The sequence below is a fragment of the Aythya ferina genome (genome assembly GCF_964211825.1).
Source record: "Aythya ferina genome assembly, chromosome: 22".
Classification (NCBI taxonomy): Eukaryota; Metazoa; Chordata; class Aves; order Anseriformes; family Anatidae; genus Aythya; species Aythya ferina.
The window spans coordinates 6,334,911-6,357,857 of NC_140320.1; the positions used below are offsets into that span (position 1 = coordinate 6,334,911).

General features: G+C 40.7%; 1 protein-coding gene across 8 annotated transcripts in view; it reads right to left on the bottom strand.

Moving 5' to 3' along the window:
* Window positions 1-22,947, bottom strand: part of CADM1 (cell adhesion molecule 1) — a 176,486-nt gene that overhangs the window by 47,988 nt on the left and 105,551 nt on the right. For all 8 annotated transcript variants that reach the window (XM_084495648.1, XM_084495647.1, XM_084495645.1 and 5 more), the window contains exons 2-5: window positions 10,089-10,235; window positions 8,824-8,976; window positions 5,039-5,176; window positions 3,046-3,201 (exon numbers count right to left, since the gene is read on the bottom strand). In XM_084495648.1, the coding sequence (XP_084351774.1) occupies window positions 3,046-3,201; window positions 5,039-5,176; window positions 8,824-8,976; window positions 10,089-10,235 (594 nt within the window). The remainder of the gene's footprint in view (window positions 1-3,045; window positions 3,202-5,038; window positions 5,177-8,823; window positions 8,977-10,088; window positions 10,236-22,947) is intronic.

Below are 22,947 nucleotides of genomic sequence, written 5' to 3' on the forward strand. Positions count from 1 at the left end.
CTTCAATTTCTACATCTTTTTTTTTTTTTCCTTAGTAGAGAAGAAGATTTCAATAAAATGAAATAAATACATATTCTAGGTGCCATCTCCAAATGCACCAAAATAAGTTGAAGTACAAATGCTCCAGATTTTCAATGACACTTAAGATCCTAATTTACAAAAAAGAAACATTTGACATACCGAGCTTTAAGAAAAAACACTTTAAAAAGATAAAAGGTAAACACTTTGAAGGGAAAATAATGCAACTCTGTAGGAAGACATGCCTGCCTCCTCTCCACTCTGGGCTGCTGCAGCCAGCCAGGCGAGCCAGCCCTGCAGCATGAGAGCACGTGCCCTGCCCGCTGCTCATCTCCGCTTTGATTCCTCTCTCCAGGAGCATTACAAAAGTCAGTCTCCTCCAGAAGCGTGTGAGAAACAAGAAAAATGTTGGAAATGGCTGAACTCTATGGGAGAGTAACCTCTGAAAATGCCTTTTGTCATTTAAAGATAGCACAAACAGCACTGAGGTCACTGTTTGTTCCCTTTTGCAGGTTATGTTTTGAGTAGTTTTCGAGGATGACGTGTGCTTCCCTTCCCTCCCCCCCACTGCAAACTACGCAATTTTTTGTTGTTGTTCTGTCTTCTGTGGTTCTGTTTTTTAAAAACTTTGAACCATATCTTTCAAAATCTCTCCATTTTCTGAAATTTAGTCAGACAGAAATACATAATTATCCAAGAAGGTTCCATCCATCATCCTCCTGTCCTTCCCCAACACATTTCCTGCTTGTGCAGGATACACTAAGTGCAGAGAAATACAACATCCACTGAGAAAATACTTTACTATGTCCTGCTGGTGTTCCAAAGAGGTGGATCTGCTGTGCCCTTGGTGTGAATGGGCAAGACTTAAGGGGAGAGAACATAACAGCAGACACTTCAACAAACAACATGCAACTGATCTTGAGTTATACCTCTGTGGCTGCAAGAAAAGCAGCTAAAACCACACACACTACCACAATCACTGAATGCTAAATATTGCTGCTTTGGAGACTTGGCATTGTGCGTGCCTGGAAGGTAACAACGTGGTCAGTGAAAGTGCATGAACAGCAACTGGAAGAGATCTGTTCTGATTGCAAATCCTGTGTCTAAAAAGCAATTGAGAAAGTATCAATTAGGCCTGATTGTCAGAGTCTAAGTTCCCCAAGAGACTAAGTTCATGTCAACAGAAGCTCTGATTGAGATGCCACTCGGTGAAGACATGAAGTTTCCTTCTGCTCTCGTTATTCCGAAGAATTGAGCTGCACTCACAAGACTGAAGCAAGAAAAGCTCAAGGGTAAATGTTCACTCCCACTGTCTTTTCTACCCTAAGTTCAGGTCCAGCTGTAGGTATTAAATGCAAACGTCTGGACATCCTCCAGCACATGAAGTCCTGAAGCCACTAATCGTGGGGAGCTGCAGGGTTACGAGGCACTACATGTTCTTCTTCTGGTACTCTTTTCTCAAGCCATCTGCTACTGCCCACTGAAGCAACTAACTAGACTAACATGGGTCAAGTCCCCATAAATAATTTCTGTTTACAAACTGTGATTTTAATTCACACCATGTTTAACATCCAAATAACCGTATTTTACGTGTGCTTTGCCTTCATTGTATATGGAACCAACCCTGTAAAGACTGCAGATGAAAATAGCCAGGAAGAGATTTATTTGATATGGAGGAAGAACGGAAGAACAGAAAAAAAATGTTCCCTCCCAAAACAAACAAACAAACCATTGATCCTCTCCTATCACATCAAACTGTCAAGATTTCAGAGCAATTTCTAAAAGGAAGCCTAGAAGTAACCAGATGTCCTTTCAAGCAAGGGGAAGATATCCAGATATCCTGGAAGATTTCAGTATCTGCACATAATAGGGAAGATAGGATTTTTTTTCCCCGTTAAGTATTTGATCAAGCCTCACAAAGGTGCTAATGTATTATTAAAGCTAATGGAGCTCTACAAGAAATGTTAATGGACATTAAGTTTGCATAAATGAATTACACATTAGCACAGTCGCAAGAAATCTAGTATCTGCCAATTTAGGTAGTATCTGATCATTTCTGTTTTCCTCATTACAGGAACATTACTTCACTCTAGTTTCAGAGATACGAGAATTGTAACCAAGATGTTCATAATGAAACTACATAACGAAGCAGATGAAATAAATTAATACAACCTCTTCTTCCCCTTTTAATGTAACGTTATAGTTGAAGTGAACCTACAAAAATATGCGCTTTGAATCATCCTAATGCCCTTGCTTTTCATGGCACCCAAACCATGTTGTGAGGACCGTCTGACTTTGGTTTTGGAAGCCATTTTCTGAGCAGAAGCACGTGCATATAGCAGCTCCATTATCTCCACCAGCTGAAAGTCAGGCATGTCTGCATTTGCAACCACTGGTATTTTCAGATAACTGCTCAGAAACCCTGTTAACATCACATACAGTAGAACAGTTCCTAAACAAAGTGAAAATGCATTATTAACAATGAACATGTCAGGAACATTATAGCAAAGAATCTGTAGGCCTTTGTCAGTGGTGTTGCTACAGAGTCCACATACTTCATCTTGCCCTAATTTAGAAAAACAGATGGAGCTGTATGTTCACAACGCACAATAACAATACTACTTTTGCATGGTGGGCAAGTTTTTTCCAGTAAGCTTGCAATGGTGGCCAGTTGCTTTAATGTCGTATTACAGAAACACTTTCAAAGAGAGTAGGTTGCTAAAAGAAAAATACTTGGTTTTAATCTTTCCTGGCAATTTTAAAGCCCAGCCAGGAACCTTTCATGGTGCAAATTCAATGTGAGGAAAGTTATTTAAGAGAATAAATGTATTTATGCTGTTGCAAAAGACTGGGAAAAGTCATGGCTTAACCTATTAAATGGTACCCAACATTTTTATTTCAGTTTTTAAAGAACAGAATGTAAACTCCATCTACACTATAATTTTATCTAATCATACAGCAAATGGTTCCTGAGGTCTTAAGTGAGCAATTTTATACATTAAAAGCACTACAAGTTCTGCTACTCACACATGACTTCTAGGTAACGTTGCGTCTGCAAGTCTTTGACAGCCGGGTGATCCACCAAACAGATGACTGGGACCCCGTCGTCCTCACGTCCCACTTTCAGCAACAGCTGGCTGGTCACTGTGTACATATCAGACCACTGCTCCACTTCAGACTTGCCTGGCAGGGAGATGAAAAAGAAAAGCAGAAAGTGATTGGGGGGAGCATCTACTGGATACGCTCACCTTTCTTGTTTCTGTGCCCAGGTGGTATGCTCCCTTCAGCATCTATTTCTCCTCTTCAGATACAAGGTTATGGCCGGGATGCACGCAGGTATGAAGTAACACACCTCTCCAAGAATTTGTTCCTGATTAAAATCTACACTACATTACCACAATGATTAACAATCCCCTTACACCATCCCCAAATCCCCAAACTCTTAAATCAATGGAGCTACAAATCCCCTCCCACTCTTGAATCAACAATTAGCTAGAAAAGTGATTAAACAGATTAACTTAATTAAAAGTAGTATTGATAGGCTGAAATATTTCAGCAGTACTCCACCTGAAGAAGAGAATAACCACAATGGTGGGAGCAAAGCGTAGTTCAGGATTTACTAGGTGGTGTAACACACAACACAGAATCAAGAAAGAAAAGACACGACAGGAGAGAAAGAATTTTTCCATGAACTCTGCAAGCACTTGCTGATAGTGTGCCTCCACTGTGCTTCCAGATTCTCTTATCTGTGGCTTTTTATTTAAGAATTCAGATCACACAGTCAAAACATTAAGAGTAACTTGTAGCAGAGGTCTTTTAAACAGAAAATATTTCTGGATAATATATTAAAGTAAAACACGAGGAGAGCTGCAGAAAGTGACATCCCTTTATATTCAGAGGAAAGGCTTTCTGATCAGAGAAGCTACATTTTCACTCTATTCACAACCTAAAACCAAGTATTTCAGTTTTTCTACTTCTGTTTAAAAAACATCCAAAGAATCAGCAGGGTGAACTGGTATTTCAAGAAGCTACTACTCAGCTCAGCAGTCTTCAAAGATAAAGGAAAGCTGGGATTCAATTGCCAACGCAAGAAAACTCAATCAAGAAGCTGGACAGGTCAAGCATGAAGGGTCAAATACTATTGCACTGCTGCCCGCCAGAATGGGAAAGGGAACTAAGAAAGAGATCATCTGAAGATCAGTATAACGTTTAGATGACAACAGGTGCTGGAAATCAGTGGGGCACCACTTCAAGCAGCAGCAGGTTTGCATTCCACCTTTATCAGCATACGCTCAGCATGTGTCATACTCGGATGCTTGTAGGTGTTGTACTTAAATAGAAGATTTTATCTTGCCCTTGTAGGGGGGTTGGATTTGAAGTAATGAGTCTGGACTTCTGTAGAGAGCCCTTCAGTGTCTCAGCACAAAGGTGTTGTCAACCAAGCTCACATCTACATGCAGACTTAAACTAACAGCATGACACATGCAATCAGTGTCAGTGACTTGAATGTGCTAATACCAGGAGCGACCAGATTTTGGTGAGTGGGAGAAATCCATCTTATATGAATATTGCACCGAACACAGAAAAAAATACTGTATAAACAAAAGAACAGGATACGAAGGTGAACTGAAAATCTTTACAGTTCAAAGTGCAAATGATTTTACTCATACCTAAAACAGGGGAGAAAAACACATAAACAACCACAGAAATAAACTCTTTGCACAGTTTCTGGGCTCTTCAAAGTCACCTGCAGTTACAGAAAGGCTCCAGAACCCTGTGTTCAATTCTGGCAGGTAGGCAGAGGACAAAATGAAGTTCAGCCCTTTTGTGTTAAAGAATAATTTAAGTCTGCCCACATACTCTTTTGTTCCCAAGCTGGTGTTTAAAACAGCTTTTTTTTTTTTTTTTTTTTTTTTTTTTTAAGTGGCAGAGAACAAATACACAATATTACATGAATTATTTCAGCCATGTAAAAACAAACAAACAAAAAACAAACAAGTGACTTAGAGGATACATCTACCAGTTAGCTCCTTGTTTCCTTTGAACCATCTGATTGTGGTGGCTGGTCTGCTGGCCATGGCAGTGCAGTTCAGCTCAATCTCTTCTCCCTCAACAGCAATTTCTTTTTGGATATCAATTACCAAATTGCGTGGTGGTACTAAAATGAAAAAAAAAACAACACAACACATACTTGATGAAAAGACAAGAAAGACATTTTCTGATCACCAACACAAGACAAGATCTTCTGAAAAACCCATAAAATCTACCAGAGTAAACTAGCCACCAGCATTTACTTGATCTTTCAATCGATCAAATCCTTTGATAGATGGTTTCACAGTAATCGGAGTAAGTGCTTTCACTCTCCACCTAATAATCAAAGTGGTTTCACAAATTATCACTTATCAAGTTCTTAACTTTCTGTTCTCTCTCCTAGCAAGGCACCACTCCATGGACGAGTTTGAGTATTCCATGTTATTCAGTTGTGTATGGTGCTATTTAAAAATACAGTTTGACTTCATGCACATTTCTTGACTTGTGCTGACAGGCAGAGGAAACACCAAAGCTGACATTTGGAAGTGCATTACTTACCGCAGTTCTAACCTCAGAAGGCAATTTTTCTCTCCTGCTGTTCAGTTTCAAGCCTCAGCCTTAAGGAATGGAAGCAGGCCAGCAAACATCAAGCTCATTTAAAATGCTCAAAAGGCACTGAGCACAAGACCATGTTGGACTGCCATCACCTTTTAAACAACACTGCCTACTCCCACAAACTAAACACAAAACCACCCCAGAGAGAGGAGAGAGTCGACTCTGCATCCAGTGACAGATCCTTGCATCATTTGGTAGTTACTCTGAGATGGTAATTCACCATTCTCCCCAGACAAGTTTTCTCTACAGATCAAGAGTCTTGCATGAAACATAATCCAGTAATGTTGAGAAACAGGCCAGAGCTTCAGGGTGATAACAACTGCACCATAACCCAGAGACATGACAAACAAGCTTAAAAATTATGACATAGAAACAAGGAGTCTTCCCCATGAAAGAACCAGTAGATAGAGGCAAAAGACAGAAAAAAAAATGAACATCAAGAGTTCATGCAGCGCTGAGTTGTACTTACAGGGAAAAAAACACGGAACTTCCAAAGGAAACTCAACTTTGCTCTGATCGATATGATTAAGCAACTGTATAGTTCAAATGCGACTAACACGTTTTTCAGCTAATGAAGAACAAATATGTATAAATACCATCCAGATGATCAAATGGACTAATTAGTCACTTGTGGCTTTTCTCTAAAAAGAACAGAACAGGCTACATATTGGAGATTTTCACATGTTCCAATTAAGCGTGAATAAATCTACATATAGTCTCACTGAAGACATTAAAGTCACGGGGAAGAGGAAGGAGGAACATTACTAAAGGAAAAGAAAGTGTGAAGCTCCTCTAACACTGACTGCATAGAAGGATGTCTGAAAACTTTGCCCTGCTCTCTAAAGCAAGAATCATTAGAAGCAGATCAACAAAACTACTCTTTGATATAACTTAAAATATATAGGAGCCTAAGTAATGACTTAGAGATCTTGGGTGGGAAATGAATTCCTAGGAGGACCAACAATGTACTGACACAGATAACTACTCCCCTGCCCTGTCCCATTTTTTCTCCTAATTAGGGAGTCAATAATATGGAAGAAAGGAAAGACATGCTACCCTTGGCTTCACAGCACCCTATCTTTAATTACAAATGTTAGCTAAGATAAACAATCCCCTCCTTAGTCTTCTAATAATAAACATCTATCTTCATTGCCTGCCCTGTGAACTAAGGTTTTGCCTGACTATGTGATAAAGGTGGACACAAAACACTGCATTATGAACGTGAGGGAAAGGCAGGCACACATTGGTCATGCTGCAAATTTTGCTTAAAAAGAAAAAAAAAAAAAAAAAGAACTGAAGTACAAGACAAGAAAACAGACTTTTTCCTGAATTCTGAAGCATAATGTATGCTAAAAAAAAAACAAGCCACCAAGTGCATTATGTTTCCCACTTGAAAGACATGCAGTGCTGGCTTATAGGCGAATAAAGTAAATACTATTATGTCAAACACATTGTTAGCAGTGAGATTAAATACCACAAAACATTTTTGTGTATGCATGATTACAGAGAAGAGCTGGAAGAGAACTTCTAATATGGATACTGGAAACTACGCTAGGACTTAAAAGCTGTTGATAAATGTAATAGCTGTAGTAGAACTGCTTACAAACATTACTTAAACAATGTATAAAACCTAAGAACCAAATCTCATTAAATAAAAGAAGAAAGATTTAAACTAATCAGCAAGCGAGATCTTACATTATATCATCCTCTGTAATGCAGGTTCTCCTATTAATAGAATCTTAAAAGCCACTGATAATCTGTAGAAATAGCTCTAATAGCACAAGTTGCTATTACCCGTAACCACAGCAGTCTTGCAGCTGCATATCCACAGTCTTGCAAAGCATGAGCAAGGTGGGGGAGGAAGGGGCAGAATTAACTTCAACTCTGCAAACAGCAATTCTTAAACAAAGGGGCAACTTTAGGATGTCAAGTGGAAGATCTTACATTCCATTACATGTGAAAAATGTTTGCTACAATTGATAGGAAACTATCACTTTCCATTAGTTGAACTTCAGATTTCCCTGAGTTAGTCAACAGACAAACAAAATCTTACGCATCTTCACATGGTAGGAGGTTACTGAGCTATGCTGTTACTAATATTTGCCCTTAAGGAATTACCATGGACAAGCAAAAGTGCTGTCTTTCTTCATTATAGTATCATCCCCAAGTTTTAGAAGAAAAGATTTAGCATATGACCAGATCAGTCAGATTACTGACAACACAAAATTCATAAACTGAATTGTTCTACCATGTTATGAAGCATTAACATTAATTTATTTTTCCTCTGTAAATCAGATAATTATTGAAAGACATTTTCTACAGCTTCTCCTTTCTGGCTGACTTTTTTCTTTCTCCACAGAATGAGATGCAACCATCACAACATAAATTCCCTTGCTTGCAAGAAATACGTCTTCTCTAGCCCTAAAAGAAGGGGACACATGGCAAGAGGAAAGGTTGTTTTAAACAGCACGTGCGGTCCTGCAAAGCCACTCAATATCCATTCCAGGATGCTAGCAGGTTCAGACTTGCCCCAAAAGCATAATGATTCACTTTGATGTTCTTACAGACAGGCAATATGACAGTTAAAATATTAATCCCTGCCAATTGTCTGCAAAACAAAGCTTGTGCTAAACTCCACTTCATAAATGGCAGGAAACACAGTAGAATTTCCAAGTGACCTGCGCAAGTAAAACAGAGGCTCAGAAGTAGAAACTACCTCCCACTTATACCTCTGCTTATTCCTTGAAGCTAAAAATACCCTGTGAAAAAATGGGGAAGACCCAATAATCACACTAAGTACAACATGACCTACAAAGACAGACTGGGTGTGCAATCAGGGGTGTGCTGCAAGACAGGGAGAATACACAATGGCCATAACACACCGCTGGGCTTGGTATTTGCAGGCAGCCCTTGAAATTCTCGTGCCTGCAAGTTCAAGTACAAAACTGCACTGACCTACTGAAGAGCTGAGCTGGTCTCCAGTGGGAGAGCACTTAGTATTACAATACTTAGAGTTTACCAAAAATCACTGGAATGCTCTGGCTCTTTTTGGGCAGGCAGAACTCCCCAGTCACTGCCCTGTTCTACTGCCTTATCCAACCCAGACCCCATGCACAGAGCACTTGCAAAGTTCATCACAAGCATCGATTGGGTCCTTACCAAGCACTGTAATAGTGGTATAAATTTCCTGCGGGGGATCGGTGTAGAGCTGGCAGAAGTACCTTCCTTCATCAGAAATAGAGACGTTTGTCAATGACACTCTGAGTTCACTGTTGGAGAAATTCACCAGCTGAAACCTGCTGTCCTTCAGCGCTGCAGAGCAAAAGGGATCGTCAGTGACTGTGATGACAAATGCAGCAGTTCCTCTCACAACAAAAAGTCAAAAGTCTATAGAAATGTGAGTAACATCTAAACCAGAACCCCATGGGCTCCTGACTGCAGCTATAATCCTGCTTCTTATGTTTAAGTTTGGATCTATAAAACACTTCTGTTCTCAAATCATTACAAAGAATCAACATAAGCAAATCCACTGGGCACAGCACCAAATCTTTTGACATGGTGTTTATCTTCATACAGCTTAGGGATGTGTAGGTAAATTGCTTACTGTGCAAATCCGTTTCTATATGCTTGCATTTCAGAGTGCAGTGAGTGAACCAGGGACAGTGTGAAAGACAAAAACTGGAAAAGGATGATTTAAGATTTGTTTCCTGATGAGTAGTGGCTACCTAAATTCTTCTAGAGATTTGAAATGCTTGGTTTCCAAATTCCCCCAGCTAAACTACTGGCCACAAATGGTAGCACAAGTGAAGTGAGCCAGCCTCCACTGCCCTCCCGTACTTGTAGATCATAAAATGTCTCAGAAGGGAACGTGATCTGCCATGCGTTTCTATAATGTGCCAGCATCTCTAGTCTCTGCTGTGACATTAATGCAAAGAATTTCAAACATTTCATTGCCGCTATGAGGCTCCCATGGTATTGTCACAACAGGAAACAAAGCCAGACTCATTCACTGGACATCGCAGTGATGGGAGATTTTGTTTTGGCTATAAAGAGGCATAGATTGTCTTGAAAATTTCTGTCTTCAAACCAAACAGATTACCTCTGAGAACATTGCACCGTCTCTGCTTTGCCCTATTCAATTTGTTTGTGTCAGCTAAATATTTGGCACTCAATTGCAATTCACCCTGAATTACTACAATCAATTCCTATTGCAAAGTAAGACAGTCTGACTTTTAAAGGGGACCATCAAGGTTTCCATTAAGGAGAAAGATTATGATTGCCTGTTTCATCTGCCCTCTAAAGAATTGACTAAACTTTAAGTGTCTAACATTAAATTAAAAGAAGAGATCTCAGCAAATGCTTTATCCCAAGTGCAAGCAGGGTACAGCAAAAGTTGTTACCAAATATTAAAAGATGAAACTTACGTCTGAAATCTCTGAAATAAATCGTTTGTCTGTTGGGATTCAGGAGCTGAATCACTGAGTCATCGCTGTTTTTGACTCTACAGCTGATGGTGGCAACATCTCCCTCCACTACCGTCACATCTTCTGTAACCAAATTCTGACCATCACCTTAAGAAGAAAGGGAAGATGAAATATGAAAATGAAAAATGACATCAGCAAGTTTCATTTGGAATCATATAACTGAGTACCAACAAAAAGATCAAACTTCAGTAGGTTCCTACACCCGAAATAGGAACCTATGCCAGCCCCTGTGACAGCCCCAGGAGGTCAGGGTTTGTGCAGTATGTGTTCAGCAGCAAACATATTCTACAGCCATTTGTTTGTTTGTTTGTTTTGCTGGGGCTGGTATTATTTTCATTGAACAGATGCAATCACCTACATGATAAACACACAGAATTACAATACCAGGGAATTCAAGAAAGTATTCTGCCCCCCAAGCTGTACTGGACATCAGTGAATTGAAGAGGAACAACTGGAAGAGAGGTCCATAGCTGCAAAATGCCTACTGTATGGCCCCATTACAGAGCTTGTTTTTTTATTGCAAAGTCACTTTAACTCAGTACATTCTCTCCATTATATTTTGAATAATAAAAAGTAGAAGACGGGGGAAAAATCTCACTGGACTTCACACACCCCTCCAGGCTTTAATACTTGTAGCAGCCCCAGGAGTGTAAGGTTCATGCCACATGCACGGAGATAGTAGAATTTGCTTCCTCTCTTAAAAAGACAAATATTGTTAAATTACCTTGAAAGAACAATTTGCTGAAAAAGGCATTTATCCTTTGACTTTAACAGATATACTTTTGTGAGCTGGTTTTTACTTAATGTCTAATCAGTGGGTGCTATTAATGTCCAGAGGCAGGAAAAAAGAGCTCGATGCAATTATGCCGTGGGAGTCTTGTAATCATTTATAGGTCATCACCTCAAAACTCTCTCTCTAATGAATTGAATCATTAGATCAGATGCACACTGAGAAATTTGTTTCACATTTTAAAGATTGCAGAGGATCATAATTTGAAAAAGCGTTTTGCATTTCAGTTTCTCCACATATTCTTTATCAGGTTAAAGCTGGAAGACTGCGGTGGAAAGGCGGAGCAGCAAGATCTTGTCTGCTTTCAAAGCATACAAACATTATGGACAAGGAGGCAAGTGCAAGTAAGCTTTACTTGTTGATGGCATAAGAAATGAAATAAAATGGGAGAAATTTTGAAACCTTGACTATCAGTTTGTCAAATTAAGAGAAGGTGTGCGAGCACCTAACCGAGTGGAGCTGGAGCAGGGTGACCAGACCACATGCCAGAGCCTTCTGCTGCTTCACAGCATGTTTGTGCAGGGCCAGGGCAGGAGACAGTCCGACTCCTAAGCTGGCTATGATGGAAAAATGCAAGGTTTTGGTAAAACTCAAAATAGGGTTTGCATTTTTGGGCAGAAGAACCAGCGCCTCTCCAGCAGCCAGATGCCAGTGTAAACCTGAGGACCTCTACGTTCAAATATTTCAACAGCAGTAAAGGCAAAAATATTAAACATCACTAACTGCTTCTACGGAGTAATTTTATCAAACCCATTCAAAACAAGGTTCTTGCACAAGGATCAGCTTGATATGTTCTCATAAATGCAATATTCACTACAAATCATTAACAAAGCTATTAAGATTCGATTTCCATCTAAGCAATTATTGCAAGCATATTTTTTTTTTTTTTTACATTTACTTTAAAAGACTCAATCCTATTTTCAATTCATTAAACTGTTCCTTGCATTTACTGAGTTTTACATCAGCTTGGAAGCCTATTTGAATTAATAAGAATTACAGTAGAAGTAATTTAGAAATAAATTATTTGAAGTTCAAACCACTGAAGCTTTTCATGCTGGAATGCTGCTACATTAAGCCTGCTGACTGATTGCTTTAGAAGTCCAGCATCTAGGTCCAGGCTGGCGTCAGGATCTGTCTCCAGGAAGTATTTATTCTCCCTCAGGCTTTGGGGTTAATGATAGGCACAGTGCACATGAGGACAAAGCTTCTTGTTCTGAAACAGCCAGCCTTCATGGATTTTTGTGTGTTTATTCTGAACCAAAGGGCATCCTATCTGGTTGCTGTTCGCAAAGATTCTCTTGCTCTGCTGACCTAAATTTGTTTGCTTAACTAACAGCACCAGACAGTACAAGTTAACACTTATGGTTATCTGCATTCACATCTGCTCCCAGTTACCACGACGAGGAAGCTATTCCTGAGAACAGCATCAATTACAAACTTCAAATGAAATAAAAAAAAATGCAACGTGAAGTGAGAACTCTCTAGACCCATTTTAATTTCAACATTTCAGGAAGTTATTCCCTAATATTTACTGGCACCACACAAGTGTTCTGAGTATTAACTTTCATTGAAATACATACATTTAAAGTACCACAACATCACTGTAACAGGGAAAAGATCTGGGTGGGGAGAGGGAGGAAGAAGCTGAATACTATGGATCCTGCTATGGATCCTGCACAGAATCACAGTAGATGAGAGGGAAAAAAGGGAAAGTTGCTATTGATAAAGAACTCTGAAAACATCTGCCAATTAGCAGTACTCCTGGGGGGCAGAGCATGAGCAGGGCAAATGGAAAAAAACAACAGAATTATTCTCGCTTTATTTTCATCTAATTAAATTTGACTATTCATATATAAATATGAAAGCCCCCATGCACTGGTTTTGTATCAGACACGTCTGTGTTGAGAACTCCAAACCTGGAGTTTCCTGGACTAAGCTTTTCATCACTGCCTCCAGAAACTTGCACTTAATGTAACATGCAAGCACATTCTTGATCTGAAGTATAAAACACCATTATTGAGAGAGGAAAAAAGAGAGGAGCATGTATTAAGTCAGCTTCCAGGGGTGGGCTTCAGTGTGAACTGACATACACATGCAACACATACATATAACATTAATGATCAAGTATAACAACTAGAAGAGTTATCTGCAATGTAAGGGGAAGAAAAAAAATGCTATGCATGTCTCTTTTATTACCCAAAGCAGTTCTTTGGTGTCATCTATTGAAATCTCTCTGCGCAATGTAAAAAACTGACGTATTTTACACTTACTGAAGGGGAGAATAAATTGGAGAGATACCATACTTAGGGAGAAGCTTTGGCTAGATGCTATACAATTAATTTTTGCACTTGTACTTCTGCCTTAGATCACTGCAATATTTGTTTCTAAGACTGCAAAGTAAGAGATATTGACCAGTAAATCGTGTTTAAAACAAGTTCCTCTAAGGTAGACACAGCACAGGGACCTTGGTTCATATGCAGTGGTCACGTTGAAAATTAATTCTTTTTTCCAATTGTAGCACATCGGGATAGAGCGAAGCATCAGGGAGAAAAGAGGGAAAGATTAAAAATACGTGCCTGTGAACACGATTCTTCAATTCCTAACAAAACACTAGCCATGGGTACTTCATCATGACCAACTGCACTGCTGATTCAGTATACAGAATGCAGACACAAATGCTTTCCAAGAAAGAGTAATTTTCATGAAACACAAAGTATGTAAACTGACACATAAACAAAAATTTCTTAATAAATTGAGCCAAAGGGGAAAAAAAGACTTTGAGTTTTGAATTTGGCTGGGTATAACTTTGGATAATAATGCTTAAAAAAAAACAAACAAAAAAACCCACAAAAACTATTTGTTCATGTCTTTGATGAAGAATGAAATGATGATCAATCCACAGAATTAATGTAATTTTAATGTAAAAATATATATATATATAAATTTCAGTTATCTAGGAAGAATACAGTGGTTAAATAACCAACAAAGGGTGAGACAAACATTAGACAAGTTTTATGAACACCTAGCAACATACCTACTCCAAAAGCTTTGTCTCCTTGTTACTGCTTTTCCCTGAGCAGTTTCTGTGCTCTTTCCACCCATCATGAAGACAGTACTGCTTTAAGTTAAGTATCACAAACTGTATTTTCAGCAAGACTACAGTAATTGAACAGACATTTTGTAGTGATCAGATATAGCAACCTTATAGAGCAGGAAGAAGGAGAACAAATAACCATTTAAGTTCTCAGCAAATTTGCTTTAAAGAGAGAGAAGAGAATTGACAGCAGCGTGCTGAAAGCAAGTTGCTGGAGCTCAGTGCATCTGGTCCTGAAGCCTCAACAAACTGTTTTAAAAAGCAACCATCGTCACACTTGATCTTTTGAGAAGAATGGACAATCCACGCTAATTGTGTTGACAAGAAAAGGCAATTGCTTTCTACGGAGTTAATTTCATGACATCTTTTCATGCACAAAAGAATGATAACAATTTTAGATCAGGCTGTCTACAAAATATACCTACACATGCAAGCGTGTGACATGGCTTCCATCGTGTAGGAAAGCTGCTGCAGCCTGCACTAGTGATGGAAAGGGCTGGGTCTGGCTTTGGATAATAATGCTTAAAAGCCATGCAATAATAAGCAGTCTTTAATCCTCAACACGTATTCAAATACACAGAAATAGATACGTTGTCTTCCACCCGTATAAAAAAAGCTTACTGTGAACAACTTGAGAAGCATGGTAGGGAAGGAGGAAAGGCGGCATGCTGCTTTTTATACCCATAAATGCAAACTACTGACTAAGCAAATCACACCAATGGGGTAAGGTTGGGAGCCTTAAGGGCATGTGGTGCTTCCACCAGCGCCTGCAGATGCTGTAGCGTTAATGTGAAGTGCCACCAACAGACCTTTACCCCACTTGTGCTCCTTAACCACCATAAAACAATAACAAGGGTTGATCTTCTGATCCCTCAAAAGCATTTCGGTGTGACCCTGCTAAGATGTACTCCAGCAACAGGCCCTAGTTCAGTCTTTGCTACTTAACGGAGCTGCTTGGCACTAAGCTGTGCAATGCTGCCTCCACGAGCAGCTCAGCTCCAGCTCCAGACACCGACTGAACCTTCAAGGGCATCTGTTAGTCCTGCCAGTCTGGGTGAGCACAATTTCACTGCATTATTAGTCTCTCCGCATCTCCCAGTCCATTTTGCCTGCCAAAGAGCGATGCCGAAAGCCTTCCCCGTTAGCAGCTCAGGACTGACATGCTGGGTAAGTGCTGGCACGCATCCGACACCACCTTGCAGCACGTGCCAGCACCCTTCGCATCACCCAGGGAACGGGAAGGGGGGAGCCAGGAACAGAAACCCCCCAGACCCAGCACACGTATCCAGGGGGGAGCTCTGAGCAAGGAATATGTCCTGAGACAGCTGTAAACAGATCACAGCAATCATGCTGAGTAACACTGCGTTGGGAAAACTACTCATACTTCCGTTGAAGAAGCCAAGTGCTTTTGGACTACAACGTGAAAGGGCAATTTCTGAGCATAAAATTGGGTTTCTGTGACTCAGCCCCACCAGCCCATGGCAAGGGTTGACGCCCTTCAGCTGTCTGCCAGTTGCTCTGACATCTTTCTGCCCCGGAGACTCTCTTCTAAGTCCAGCCCAAGCAAAAATACTCAATAATGGAAACCCTCCCAAGGCAACAGAGCCTAAAGCATCATGTGGGTGTTTCTGAACAATTATTCTTTTAATTTTATCCTCAAACTCAGAGGAAGATTGTTTTCGACCAGGATTTACAGCTAACATTTTGAAATAGCAACTTTATCTTCTAATAAGATCTAATTACCAGTTTTGTGACCTTCAGTCAAGTATCTTTGAGATTTTACTGCGGTCAAGTAGCTTTTACTCTCTCTTCAAAATCTTCTCCATGACTAGCAACTGTCTTAGTACGACCAAAATGCAACTCCACCTCCACTGGGAAGAAGCTCTTCAAAAAAAGCACTGGTGGTAAACAAACAGAATTCTAGAAAATCTCATATTCAAGTTTGTTTTGCTTTGCAAGTCTGTCATCTTCAATAATGTAATGTGAAGTTTTACCCTGTGTAAAATCTCTGAGTATCAAGAGTGACAGCTACTTCACAGCGAGGCACCCCACTGCAGGCTCAGAACCAAACTGAGCAGACGAAGCTCAAATGAGATAGAGGGGATGGGACAGAGTATCTCCCCTCCCGGGTCTGAAGTTGAGACTACAGCAAATTGATATAGTAATGCTCACCCTGCATTAATATTTACTTTCAAATTTTGTGCATATTACTCCTCCTTTACCACAAAAGCTAGCCTTAAAAGGGTTACTTTGATGAAGGGTGCTGATTTCCATGTCAATCCTGTTGCTACAGCTTTTGGTATCACCTGATGCATGCACTCTGGAAGAGCGTAAGCTAAAAGCTTTTTTCCTCTGCAGTAGAAAAAAGGGGCAGGGGCGCTTAACATTCATGGAAACTATTCCAGTGTCACAGATCTGTAAGAAAACAGCTACTGCTTATCACTAATGAAGCAGATTGTCAATTAAGGAAGTATTTGGTATTAAGTGCAAAGCCTCTATTTTCAAAACAGAGAACAATTCTTTGTTAAGGTTCATCATTTCTCAGAAGAAGAAGCTGAGAAAGATGGAGCCAAGAGATGAAAGCTTCATACTGAATTACCAGAAGGTCCAAGATTGTCCCCAGGGAGCAGCAGCACTGGAAGATGCTCTCTTCATCACCCTCCTCAGCATTTTGCTCTCCAGGCTTGGTTATCTAAAGGTTGTTTGACAACCTTCTCTGACAGACTTCATCACCAAATCTAAGGTGGAGAACTTGCACACGTTATTTTTAGATGACCAGTAAATCCAAATGGATTACTACCAGCAACCCCGTAATTTGGCCTAGCTACCCCAAGTTTTCCGTTCTGTTATTTACACCGAATTTCAGCAGGTTTCCCCAACATTTTCTGCAGGGATGAAAACACTTCGACCATTCAGCATCCTCAGTGCAAGCGATTTAATTTTCTTGTCATATGTTTTACTCAACCTCTGTAATTGCAGGAACCTATTTTCCCTCTCTTCTCAATACATATTTTAACAAGTGTACACACGTGTGAATGCTTTCAGCACCTTTCATCACTGATTCACCCAGTGAGGCAGAGAACTCCTTTGCCCACCTCTCACTAAGCTGCAGCTAACATTTCTCTACTGAATTACTCGCCTGTTTTCTGAGAGAATATGCAAGATTGTGCTAAAAATTGCTTATTATTGGGAGCATGTTTATGTTATGAATTATACACTTCAGAAAAATATACTGCAAATTTGAGTAAGTTGTGCACAGCTATTAAATTTCTGCAGAAGAAAAAATGCTATAGCCACCTTTATTGCTTTTCATGCTTAAATAGTAAGAATAAAAGATGACAACAGCTCCGCACTGACACCAAGGGTTTTATTTACTTTAAACATTTGTGAATTTCTGTGTGATGAAATTGCATTGGGGAATTCTTTCCGCTGGTGTCTAACCAAAAGGGTATGAAGATAGAAAACTGATTTGAAATACAGCTAAAGCAACACAGCCAGCTAAGTATTGTTAGTCTGTAGAAAAGCAGTTACTTTACTAAACCCGTGCTCCATCTGAATTATTAAAATTCTCCCTGTTATTTACCCCGGAGGCTGCCGGGAGCTGGGAGCGCCCCGTCTCCAGCTGAAGAGGGAGCGCTGCAGGAGGCTCGGCACGGCGCTGCGGGGCTGGGCGCTTCTCAAAGCCAGTCCAGCCTAAAAAGTCAACTTAAAAAAGTCCTGCTTACAAGTCGACGTGTGCAGCGAGCATCTGACTTTCATATTGTACGACTTGACTGAACAACCAATAGTCCACATGCATTTTGATCTTACATATTGCACTTGTGAATCCAAACCCTTCTCCTATGACAAAAACCTATGTGCTTTTGGCCCAAAGATCTCTCAGCCTGAAGCATTTCCTGATCTCACCGTGCTCATCAACGCCCCTTCAGCCCTCCCTCTCGCAGGCCTCCCATTACCAGTAACCATATCAGTTCAGATTTATGATCTGTCACCTGTGTTGGGATTAGATGTCATGCTTGTCTTTCTATTACTCAGATATTGATAGATAAAATTCCACGGCCATACATTCCCTGTCCCTTCAAAGGTTACCGTCAGAGGATGCTCAGAATCGATACAGATCTTATCTGTCACTGACCTCGGCGGGGCACAGCAAACAAGGCTCACGGGAACGCAGCAGAGAAGAATTCGTCATGGCTCACAGGATTAGTACAGTCTTTTGCAACAAAGCCTGTTGTTCTGCAAATCTGACTTTTATTCCACATTTCTAACCAAATCAAGTCTTGTGAGAGAACAGGATTTACAGCAATTGCCAGAAACAGCCTTTTAGAATATGACCATATTTCAAGGTAAGGCGTTTTGACCATTTGGATAGAGATCCCTACAAGCCACACTCACCACAATGGACCTGGTGTCTACAGGCACAATTTATATGCTTTGCTGCCATGGCTAAGTTGGAAGGCTGCTGGCTATGCTTTTCCTGTATTAGAACTAATTTCTTAGCTCATCTGACAGCTCGTAAATAAAAGGTGTTGCTATTGCAGCCTTTTATTTATATGTATTTATATGTAGGGATGCTCAAACAAGTTTAACTAATGCACCAGAACAGTTTTCCAGAAACTGGGACAAGCTGAAGTCTTGCTTTTACCCTGGAAGCACACAGTAGATTGCAAGACAATAAAAGGTCATTTATTAACAGACTGCTTTGCACTCGTAGCGTCAGAGGTTCATTGCAGTACGATCTCCCAAGACGAAATAGGTGAGTACCAGTCCTTTTTATTCTAGGCTGTAGTGCCCAGCACATCATCAACCTGGTTTCTAGGTGTTTTTTATGAGTACGATCATCAATAAATGTTTAAAAAGTACAATATATAAAATAGAGCCTCAGTTTCTTTCATCCCTCCTTATTTTACAGGGTGCTGCTGCAATTTCCTTGTGATGGAGCAACTTCATTCTGGTTAGGGTCATAAAAATACTTAGAAAAATACCATGAAAGATCAAAAAAGTGAAGCTTCCTTCCAGGGGAGGAAAATAAACCACTGCAGACACACAATGGGAGCAGAGCAAGGAGCTCAAGCCAGAAAGCAAACCAAGACACCGCATGGAATTAACTTCCACTGCGCCTATTTCAGGTTAGCACTTCTTGTAGCTGGGTGGTAGGAGGAAGGAGGTACTCTCACGAAGCCTTAACAATCTCCATCTTAAAAAGTGATGGAAAAATGTATGATCCAGTCTTACAGCTGTAGACATTGTGAGTAGCTGTGGTTTGGGTTAAGGGGCTGACACGCCACAGCACTGAGCTTTGCACTGCAGCGCAGGAACAGCACCGAGTGTGATCGGGTTGTGCAGCACCAGAGCCAAATTGCTCTGCATTGTACAGGAAGACAACCAGTCAATTAAAAATCATTCAATTACTGAGCAGGGAAAAGGACAGTAGGTAATGTTTTTGTTTCTACCGAAGAGGGAGAAGCTTTGTGAAACAACCACGATTCCAAACAACTATGTGGGTCATTCAGTACTGTGTGTACGAGTCCCAGCTCCAAGATGCTTTCAATCATCGACAAAGCAATTTAGAAACAGCGAGGACTTCAGGTGACAGGAGATGCTTGATTCATACTCCTATCATTCATCACATGTCTCAAAGACATGTATTGTGGAAAAATTTGAGAAAGCATAGGTACTGGTGAGGCAGGATGAGGAAGTCATCTGCTGCCTGAAAAGCAGCAGCTACTCACCCCTGAGAGATGCCTGCTGGCCTCTAAATGGGGCTGTCAGGTAGAGATGAAAAGGGAGAAGTGAAGAGCATGGGAGTGAAAGCAAAAATGCAGCAAAGGGCAAAGCTCTGCACAGCCTCAGAAGAAATGCAACGGGTGTATCTTTCACAAGTTTTGTGCATGCATTCCTCCTCCAGCTCAGCCATCACCACTGCAAGTCATCATCTGTCAAGGACACCACCTAAAATTCAACAATTCAGTCTTCTTGCTAAAGAGAGATGCTCAGAAGCAACAGCCAGCAAGGGAGAAATAGTCTGACAACATAAGATGGTCCCAGCAGACTGCTGCCTCCATTCAGTATGTTTAAATAATACTCAATTAGGATCAACATTCATTTATTATTAATGTTGTTCTAATACAGAATTTCTTATCTGCTTTTTTTATCTCCCAGCTACATCAATATCAAGGACACACACAGCCTAGATCTAAGAAAGGAGACCTTGATTAATCTGGAGTTTAAAATACACATTGAATTTCCTGTACCTGCCGTGACTCGTTCTATTAGGCACTGAAGCCTGATGTACAGCAGGTTGCTGCAGGTAAGAAGAGGAAGCATTGATAAAATATTCAGTTTTCACGGACAATGAGTGCATTCAGTACATTTACATTATTAGAACAACATTATTTAACAGCTCATGCTGCCTTACATTCATTTCCAATTCCATCACAGGGGTCTAAAGCTGGGGCAGACTTTGTTGAAATCCTAACCATGGAAGGAGAGGAATTGTGCATCTGCAGGTGCGTCACCTGCATCACCACCTCAATTTTTGTAACGTAAGGGCTGGCAGCAGCCCCACATTTCAGATTTCGGATTGGTTGTACTCTTATCTCCTCCACCTTTTCTTATGGCCATTGAAGCTACGCTCCCCACTACCAGCGTCCCGACTGTCCACCAGCTACCACCGCTGGGCAGCAGCTATGGCATGCCACGATTTTCCTTTGCCATCACGTCCTCCGCACAGAGCCAAGTGCAGGAAGCACTTTCTAACCTTCAGTTATTCTGCATCCACCCCTTCTGAGATTGTCTTGGTGATTTTCACGTGTTCTGTTGTTACTATTAAAGCCCATTTCTGTAGGCACTCACTTATTAGACACTACATTACCTGCTGTAGGCACAACACCCACACCCCCCCTAAAAAAAAAGAAAAGCTAACACAGAGTACTCAAAGATGGGATTTTCCAATAATGAGGAAAACTGTTTTAAGTCAGATGATGGGTAACATTTTATTATAATGAGCAGATAATTCTTATATCCATACCTATAACCCATTTCTTGGGGATTTTTTTTAACATCTATAATATTTTACTGTCAGTAGCATCTGTCACAATGTGAAGCTTAATAATCTCTTTTTAAACCCAAGAAATCTTTATTTCCGTGAAGTATCTGAGATGAATTTTGATCAACAGCTTGATCTCTCTCATAAAAAAGGATCTCCCTGAACTACCTGTGCGTGGTAGTTAAAGCTCTTCTAAAATCTTTAGTTCTGCCACCGCAATAGGCAAGCAGTGACAAAATTAATAACAAATGTGCAAACCTGTAGAAAATATCCTAAAGCACAATGGGATAAAAGCAGATAATAAATTGGAATACAATATTTTTCTTTGGGTATTCTGACCAATTCCCATCCTTTGACTAAAGCAACACGCAGGCAGCTTGAGATTACCGCACTTTACGTGGTGTGTCACACACGGGAGTTCTTCTGTAAGACTTCAATTAAACAGCCCCAGAACTTTTCTCCGAAGTGTTCATCTACGTGAAATTCGAAAGCAAGAATATTTGCCTGCTTGAGCAATTGTAGAGTTTGTAATCCCAAGCTACACCTCCAGGTACAAGCACGAAGGATGCGCTTTCCTAGGGGAGCGGCTTTCCCACGAAGGCAGCGCCTCAGCACCCGGTGCTGCACCTCCTGCTTCACAGCACACTCTCTACTTCTTTGTAGATGTAAACATTTTGAAATTCCATAAGCAGGGCACGGGCACTGTCCATACCTTGGACGGACAAACATTTAAGCTGCCCATGCCCTCCCGAATCCCCCAGACGTGATCAGCAGTGACCACCGGTTCCCCTCCTGGTGGCCTTCACCTCCCGGCACACATCACTAACTCCACCACCTTCACCCCCATGGACGTGCCAAATTCACCTTCCGAGAGCTTCTGCCTCTGGTACACCTCATTACTTACAGACCCAGAGGAGGTTCTTGTGAAAGCTTGTGCTGATACACCCTTGGAGAAAGCACGACAGCACGTTATCGCCAATTCTTACGCAGTACAAGGACGTTCAATCCCACCCTAACTAGCTCCGTGTTATCAACCTCAAGCATTCAGCAACGGTAACACTGAAGATTAAGATACAACATGTCTCCTGCTTTGTCAGCCTCTAGGATTCACTCAATTTATATTTTCCAGGTCTTTCTTTCCTATGATAAGACCAAAACTGCCGCTACTGTCTTTTACAATACAAGCTGGGTTTCTAATGAAAGCTATTGATTTCAGTAGCTGGGGGCTTTCGTGAAATGACAAATATAACTAGGTTCAATAAAAACCATGAGATGGAAACAGCATTAGTGCAAAAAGCAAAATATAATTTTATAATGTTCTGTCTCCTCAAATACACGGCATAATTCTGCAAACCTAAACTACTCTCCGACGTGCTACCCAAGGATTACCAGGAGCTTAATCTGATGGAGCTAACGAAGAGTGTTATCAACTGTATGCGATACAACAGCTAATCTGACCGGCAGATCCTGCTGCTTCCTACCCAGAGCAGCTCTCTGCCAGCAGCTCACCGCAGCCAAGTGGGCAGCAAGTCAAACTGCAGCAAGATTCACAATGCCGCCTTTGTGAATTTTAGGATACAACATCAGAGCCGGCAAGCTCGCCAAACAGTTCAAGGGCAGAGCAAGGTTTACACTTCTAATTAGTCGTTTTTATAACCCTGTGTTTTACCACACTTCACAAATCCTCCAGCAGTGCTTCAGACCCTTACAGATTTTGCATTTGTGCTGCAAAACCTATATTTACAGAGGGGAATTAAGGGCTGATCCTCAGCTTCAGCACACCTTAAAAACAATACAAACAAGCAGCATTAATTTGTTTTGCCTCTGCTTAATAACTGCATACACTCATAAAGGAACTGAGAAACTT